The sequence below is a fragment of the Cannabis sativa genome, chromosome X (genome assembly GCF_029168945.1).
Source record: "Cannabis sativa cultivar Pink pepper isolate KNU-18-1 chromosome X, ASM2916894v1, whole genome shotgun sequence".
NCBI classification, from domain to species: domain Eukaryota; kingdom Viridiplantae; phylum Streptophyta; class Magnoliopsida; order Rosales; family Cannabaceae; genus Cannabis; species Cannabis sativa.
Window position 1 is genome coordinate 46656322 of NC_083610.1, and position 8909 is coordinate 46665230.

An 8909-nucleotide genomic window follows, 5' to 3' on the forward strand; every position below is an offset into this window, starting at 1 on the left:
TTAAATTCAACTAAGTCAAATATCCTAAACTAACTTCCCCATTCTTCACTCACTCTCACGTGTCCATCTCTCTATTCATCTATTAGTATAGCCTTTACAAATATATATATATATATATATATATTTTATTATCAAGCTTATACAAAGTATATATATATTCCTATTATAAATACCACTAGTCTTATTTATTTAATAAACCTATACGTATAAAATAGTATACTAATTTTATCTATATTCTTATTACATGTATAATAAATCTTATCACTTAATCATACAACTAGTTACTAATAACTTATTCTCTAATATAATTAATATTAATTAATACTTAATCTAATTAACTATATAATTGTACTTAGCAAATACCAATAATATTCATATTTTATTTAATGCAACAATAACATATCAAAACACACAATAATATACCAAAAATAATATACTTGTACTAGATATTACACAGCATAAACCTTTTAAGTGCTTAGTTTATTGCAATTAACCTTCAATTTTAAAATTTTGGTGGGTAAATACCATTTTGGACCCTGTGTTTTGCAAAAATTACAGATTGGACCCTGTGTTTTGTTAAATGACAAAATGAACCCTGTATTTTCTAAAATAGTAAAAATAGGACCATGAGCTTAATTTTTGACAACTTTTTTTTTAATACAACCAACTTGAAGACAATGCTTAATACGAACAGATACAAAAAATGTAAACAGTTTTGTCATAGCACTTTTAGATCGGATTATAATTAAACTTTATTTTGACAAAAAATCAATTCAGGGTCCTATTTGTACTATTTTAGAAAATACAGGGTCCATTTTGTCATTTAACAAAACACAGGGTCCAATTGATAACTTTTGTAAAACAGAGAGTCCAAAATGGTATTTACCCAATATGGGTGGTAAAACTCCTTTAAACTCATGTTTTGTTAGCACTTAACTTTTTCCATTTATTTTTAGGAAAAGAAAAAAAAATAAGAAAACAAAAAGAAAAAAAAAATATGAATATAAATTTATTTAATATTTTTTTTGAAATAGTTTTTAATTGATTTTTATAATTGTTGGGAAAATTTATTGAGATTAATGACAATATTTTTTCTTGTATGTCAAAAATGAGATACTTGTCAAACATTACAATTAACAATATAAAATATCAACCAAACCATCACAACCAATAGAAATACACAAATCAAGCTACATCTTTGCAAGTATATCGTGTTCAGATCTAGAGTTTTGTTGAAATAATTTCAATGTTCAAGAAGCAAGGGGATCTTACTGGGTTTGCCAAGGGAGTTGGCATTTAGGGTAATTTCATATTGTAAGGGATTTGGGAATTTGTACAACACTGGTGTTTATAATTTGTCTATCATATAATGAATTTACTTTGGTTTAGAACTCAAGCACTATTCGACTGATATGTGTTTCCAGTGCAAGGGAAAGCTTGTAAATTGATTGTATTTTTCCAAAACACTTGAATCAAATTGAACAAATAAACAAAGTAATAAGGGCTCGTTTGGTATGTAGGATTAGACTAGATTAGACTGGACTGGACAAGATTAGATTATGCTGAAAATAATCTTGTGTTTAGTTTAAGAATAAACTGGATTAATAATAAATAAATAAAAATAATAATTTGCAGCAAAATAATAAAAAATAATTAAATTATAAAGTAAAATAAAATAATATATCATGTATAATCAAATATATATAACAAAATAATTTATCATATTTTTATTTAATAAATAATTGAAATAGTAAAATAAAACTACTTGAATAATATAAAATCATTTATACTAAACACTAATTTAATCACTAATTTAATATATTAATTTTCTAAAATATTGATGTAAAATTTCTAATAATTTAAAAAGTCAAGTAACTATTGTTTAAATAATATTATTTTAAATTTTGATAGCTTATGTATGATAATTTAAAATTATACATTTTCAATAATTTTAATGAATAAATTTTTAATGAAAAATTAATAAATAAAGTTGTAATAATTCTTCTATTTAAATTCTTATTAAATTTAAAATATATTAATAAAATTAAAATTAAAAAAAAAAACTCACTTGTATGGGATTATTTATCCCACCCTGCTAGATGGGATAAATAATCTCAGACTAAATAGGATAAATAATCATAGACAAATGGAATTAGTTAGATTAGTTATTCAAAGTTCCAACATGTTCAAAATAACTAGATTGGACAAATTAACCTGTCAAATTCAATCTAGTCCTTCGTAAAAAAAGGACCCTAATTACTAACTGAACTTAAAGAACTTAGATGGCGTTTGGTTGAGAGGAGTGAAAATATAGGAATAGGAATGAGAATTGGAATTGGAATAGGAATGGAATGAAATAAAATTTAAAATGCATAAAAAAATTGATAAAAAAAATTATTAATTTTTTTCAAATCTTGCATTGGAATGGTATTTCCTTCAATTTCAAAATGAAATAGTCCACTAAAATGATGGAAATGTCATTCCATTAGAATGATATTCTAATAGTTTTAAATACAACTAAACAAAAGAATGGAATGAAAATTGTTTTCTTTCTATTCCATTTCATTTCATTACTTCCAACCAAACGCCACCTTAATTCTTTCAAAAACTACAATTGAAATAAATTAAGCAGCATAACCGAGCCTTAAGTTTATATTCAACTATTCAATCTTTGAAAGAAAGAAGAAAATAAAAGGATAAATACCATTTTAGACCCTGTGTTTTGTAAAAGTTACTGATTGGACCCTGTGTTTTGTTAAATGAGAAAATGGACCCTGTATTTTCGAAAATAGTAAAAATAGGACTTTGAGCTTAATTTTGGACAACTTTTTTTTTAATATAATCAACTTAAAAACAATTCCAAATATGAACAGATACAAGAAATGTAAACAATTTTGTCATAACACTTTTAGATCGGATTATAATTAAATTTTATTTTGACAAAAAATCAATGCAGGGTCTTATTTGTACCATTTTAGAAAATACAGGATCCATTTTATCATTTAACAAAACAGAGGGTCCAATTAATAACTTTTACAAAACACAAGGTCCAAAATAATATTTACGCAAAATAAAAATTTTAAATCACTCAATAATATTGCTAACCATAAACTTTCAAGTTCCTATGCTAAGTTTTGATAAAGTAAGACACCATCACTTCATATATGAAAGGAAACTTGATACAAACAAGTTACAAATCTCACCTACTTAAAAAAAACAAAAAACATCTTTTCTTAATAACATTATCCTCAAACACAAAATAACACTGAAATAAAAGATACCCCACAAAATAAAAAGTCATAACTTAGCTGCATGTGTCTTAACCCACAATAATCACGGGTTTAAGCTTTCCAAAGTTGGTGAAATCGACCCTTTTAAATTTTGATTTGGTAATGAAAAAAAGGAGAACAAAGAAAGACAATCCAATCACACAAATGGTGATGGCAAGAGCATTGGAAAGTGACAACACTGCATAGGTACCAGTCACAAATGCTATCACCATGAATCCCAAGGCAAATATTGCTAAATTCATAGACATGATATAGTTAGATACAAACTCCTCCTTTGCATCTTCACCAAAAGATGCTATAGTCAAGAAAAGATTGACAAAGACAGATGTAGTGGAGAGAACCATAGCTATTGTGTCTGTTATGATGAACACTTGAAACGCTGTGTTATTTCTAAGAACCGCGCTACCTTGTTGTTGTTGTTTTCCATGTCCAACCTTATCGTCGCTTATGTAACCTCCCGGTAATGTAAATCCTGCTGTGAATGTTACTGTTGCAATCAATGCAGCCGCAACTAGAGTAGACTCTCTAAAATTCGCGATTCTAGCCCTTATTTTTTCTTTTCGCTCAATCTTTCTCTTCTTGGCATTGCTCAATATTTGTTCTCTACTATTGTATTCATTGTAATCAAGATCATAGGCCATGGTATCCACTTTTTGTGGATACCATGTTGAAGTCGCATGCATATGAGGCAATGGGGTATTTCCTTCATTATCCTTTCTATTTAAAAGGTAATTACTTATAAGTGGAAAATGATCTGATATGAGTTTGAATGAGGAAAGATTTTGTGTCCTTGCAACATGGTGTAGCAAATTTCGGCCTTTATCATCAACAACTTCATAGCTATCTGGACACTTGGAAAGAATTTCCTTCACTAATTTATAACCTTTGAAAGTGTTAGAAGCTGCAATGTGAAGAGCTGTGCTGCCATTTTTATCTTTAAAATAGGCACTGCTTTCATCTTTTTCTAACAACATCTTCACAATCTCCAAAGTGTTACTGGAAGTGGACATCACAGCATGATGCAGAGGAATTAAACCATCCTTATCTGCTTGTTTTGTCAAATCTAATAACTTTTCCAAAATCTTTCTTGTTAGGCCTGAAGAATTGTTATTTTTACAGAAAAAGAAATATAATATTAATTAGCAGTACAATACTAAATGAGCAAGGGAAAATTGCGGCAAAAATTAATATGTAGTTCACTTTGTCGCACTTAAATACTTATGTAAATTTTTTAGCAGGAAAAATTCTTATGTATTCATTTTGTTACAATATTAGTCCTTTTGTTGCAACAAATTGCGGGACTAATGTTACATCAAATGTGTTAAGATTTTTGCTGTCAAATATGTTCTATATGAACTAAAATATTTACACAAAGATAGTATTTAAGTATTTAAGTGTAACAAAATTACATAAGAATTTTTTTCGCAAATATCTTTAATTATAATTTTGTTTGGTAAATAAAATATGAAAAAAACTTAGGTGGCGTTTGGTAACACTTTTTTAATAGTTTTCTATTTTTAAAAGTGGAAAAGTGAAAATATTTTTCAAAAACATGTTCTATAAAACTGTTTTTACTTTTCAATTTTATAATTAGAAATCAAAATTTTAAAAACAAAACAAAAAAATCACTTTCATTATTTTTTTAAACAGTTTTTTTTTTTCTTAATCAATTTTTTGGATTACAACCAGACCTGGACCCAAATCCCCTCCTTACGGCCTTGGCGCTGAACCCGGCTTCTGACCCGAATCTGAATCCAACCCCTGATCTTGACCCGACTTAAATAAAATCAAAAAATGAAAATGAAAATGAACTTTACGGAACACACTTTTATTTTCTGTTTTTAAAATTGAAAAATAAAAGTGGTTACAGAACGCATTTTTCTTTTTTAAAAATAAATTTTTTAAAAACAAAAATTTTACTTTCATTTTGTGATTAAAAAATTAAAAAACAAAAATGTTACCAAACGACACATTAATAATTATTACCTGGATTTTGAGTTAAAGTTGCAGCATGGAGTACATTTCTTCCATTAGGGCCAGTAATAGATGGTGAGGAGCAATTGTTGAGTATTTCATCAACCAAATCCAAGTACTCTGCCCCCACAGCCATGTAAAGTGGTGTTTCATCAGCTTCATTAGCCAAATATGTGAAATGAGGGTCTTCTCTTGTCAAAATCCTTACAACCTTAAGATGGTTGAACCTCACAGCCTCATGCAAAGCAGTGTCCAATTCCTTGTTCCTCAGTCTCATCATGTGTTGGACAACCTCACTACTATCCACCCCACCAAGGATGGCCTTCTCAAGATCAGACGGTTCGAGTAGTTTAGCACGATGAATAAGAAACTCAACAATAAGATCATGGCCGTACCTTGCTGCCAAGTGTAAGGGAGACTCTCCTCTTGCATTGGTTTGTAATAACAGTTGTGGACACATCTCAAGTATTCCTTCCAAGAAAGTTGTTGTATTATTATGAGTACTTGTTTTTGTAGCAATGATATTGACATGGACAACTGTGTTCTTTTCTGGGGTCAATAATTGTTCATGTTGGAGTTGATTCTTGAACACTTGAATTTCTCCATTGATTGCAGCTTTGAACAGCTTGGAATCCATGCGTGTAATAATAATGACATTGTTGTTGTTTGTTTCCTGAGAATTAGGCTGATCAGCAGAAGCCATAGATTGTTCTCTAATTATTTTTTTCAGATAATTTTAATCGAAGTGGCTAACTATAAAATGTCACACTAACTTTATAGCATTTTTTCTTTGACGGTAAGAAAGTCAACTTTCAAAACTCTGAGTTCACTTGCGATCCGATCTCGGTATGAGGGAACATAGTCTTTTAATAATAATTATTTAATGCAATCCAACGTGGGAAAGTACTTTCTAGGGGCAGATTTGTCATTATTTTGAGCTTTGACCATGGAAGAGGAAGACTTGGAAGGTGATATAAATATAGTTAAATATATTTCCGTTACTAATACTAGTATTTTTAAGGGTAATACTTTTTTTTAACGCACTTATAAGTGAGGGAAAATTAGACCTCACAGTCATTATAGAGTAATACTTATGACCTTACTAAATTTATTATAACTGGAATCAAAATAATTAATGGGAGAAATGAATCGAGTTTATATTTTATTATGCTATTTACTAAACTCGCGGAAAGAAAAATAAAATCATATTATTTTGTTTACATAATGAAGAAAGGTAATCGAAATGCTTTAATTTGATAAAATTGTCATTATTAGAGCATGTAATTATTTTTTGTTTATAGATTTTTGAAGGGCATAATTGTCCTTTTTATTTTTAATTAATAAAATTAAAATTAAAATAAACTAAGTTAGGAAAGGAAACGGTATCCCCTATAAAAATGGGAGGAGAACTTTTCCTTTTATTTTCTCCCTAATTTGTGTGGGCACAGCTACTTTCTCCCTTTCCAAAATTTAGTAAACAAATGTATGGGAATCAGGGGCGGAGCCACATACACCCCTATACCCCCTCAATTTTTAAAAACTTTACACTACTAAATATATATATATATATAATCATATATAAAAAGATATTAATATATAATTTGTCAATTATGAAAGAACTAAAAAATTAATATTTACATTTTATTGTTAAGAAAATATATACAATTTTATTTTATATATTAATGTAGTAAATTATTATATTATTATTTTATTAGACTCAATTAATTTGTTTTAATTTAAAAATATATTTAGTAAATTATTTAATAAATAGGAGTAAAATTAACTAATTATATTATTCTTAAAATCAATATGAGTATTTTTTTCTTAAGAAATTACATATCATTATTAATTTTGGTAATATTAAATTAAATTTCGTCAGATTTTAGCGTAACACTCGTATTTTATTTTTAATTTAATGATTTGATTCATTTTTTTAAAAAAATTATTGTATAAAATTTAAAAATATAGTATTTTTTATAATTGACACACATCCTTAAAAGGTATTAAAGTCACCGAAAATTAAATTTATTGTATATTGCACTGTCTGATATTGGCCCCCCCAACTCTTTAGTTAAAGCTCATTCCGCCCCCGATGGGAATCAATATTCAATACCATACCATTAATTTCTAGAGAAAATTACGCTGAAAGACCAAATTTAAAAATTAATCCTATAAATACCATTTTTTTTTATTTAAGCCATAATACCGATGCATCTTAATTTTTTTGAAACATGTGTATACATAAACATGCCAAAAACGAGCAGCCAATATATCAATGCAAATAGGCTAATTATTTAGTTCTCCTTTTTGTTTTTTTGTTTTGTTCTCTCTTTTTTATTTATTAAATATGAAACATAACAATATTTATAGTTTTTTTTAATATTAAAAAAAAAAAAGAATTGCTCAAAAAAAAAAAAAAAAAAAAAGAATTCTCTCTTCTTATTCTCTTCTAAAAAAAAGTTTAAAACATTTTTTTAATCACACTAGTAATTATTTGAGCTTAAAAATTATACTATTATTATTTATTTTTTTAAAAAAATCGTTTTAACATATCAGAAGCATATTTTTTTTTACCATTATAAAAAAAAAAAATAACTAAAATCAAAAGTAACATTTTAATTTCTTTTCTACTTAATTTACTAAAAAAACAAATTTCCAACTATAATAAAATTTTATATACCAACTAATATAGTAAGTAACTATTATATATATAATTATTTCATATTAAATATTACTAAATCATATTTTTATTTTATAAAACACTTTTCACAAGTTTCTAAAATAACATAAAAGAAAACAATAGTACCTTTAAAATCCTAAAATAATTAATTGAGCATACTAAATTTTACACTTAAACAAAATTTAATGTATCAACTAATTTTATGAGTTACTAAAAAGTATTTTATTATTTACTATATAATATTCGACATAAGTTTAGTTTATAGAACAATTTCTGTAAATGATTTAAAAAAAAGTAACTAAATTGTTTTCAACATAAACTTCTTTTGTAGAGAAATTTTACTATTTTTTTAATTAATAGTTAAAAGTTATGTTGTACTCTTCCTAAATTTATGTTATAGAGTGATTTTAATAAATTTTTAAAATTATTTATTAAAATACTAAATAGTAACTTAATCACCAAAAAATAAGGTATATTTCAAGATAATAAATACCTATTATTATAATGGTAACTTTTTTTATACACAAATATTTATTATTCAACAGAAACTTTTTTTCTTTTAATTATAATTTATTAAATATAGTCAAAGTTAATATAAAAAGTTACTAAAAAATAACATAAAAATATCTCAAATAAGTAGTTATTGATCGTAGGTTACTAAAAAGTTTTTTTTATTTGTTTTTTAAATGATACCACATAATTTTACTCAATGGTAACTTTTTACATGTAATTATAATTTATTAAATATAGTTGAAGTTAATATGAAAAGTTATTAAAAAAGTAACATAAATATATCTTAAATGAGTGGTTGCTGATCATGGGTACCAAAAAGTTTTTGTTTTTTTTTTATTTTTTTATTTTTAAATGTTACCACATAGTATTTTAAATTAGTTATGTTTTTTTTATAGAGCAATTTTGATAGATTTTTAAATAAAAAAAAATATAAGAAATAAATCTTATATCGA

The 8909-nt window shown here is 26.0% G+C and overlaps 1 protein-coding gene across 1 annotated transcript; it reads right to left on the bottom strand.

Moving 5' to 3' along the window:
- Nucleotides 1–2803: 2803 nt before the first annotated feature.
- LOC115698634 (protein ACCELERATED CELL DEATH 6) lies at nucleotides 2804–5967 on the bottom strand. Its single transcript, XM_030625763.2, has 2 exons — nucleotides 5277–5967; nucleotides 2804–4386 (listed from the first exon to the last, which is right to left on the bottom strand). The coding sequence occupies exons 1-2, from the start codon at nucleotides 5965–5967 to the stop codon at nucleotides 3320–3322; spliced, it is 1758 nt and encodes a 585-aa protein (XP_030481623.1). The 3' UTR covers nucleotides 2804–3319.
- Nucleotides 5968–8909: the final 2942 nt, after the last annotated feature.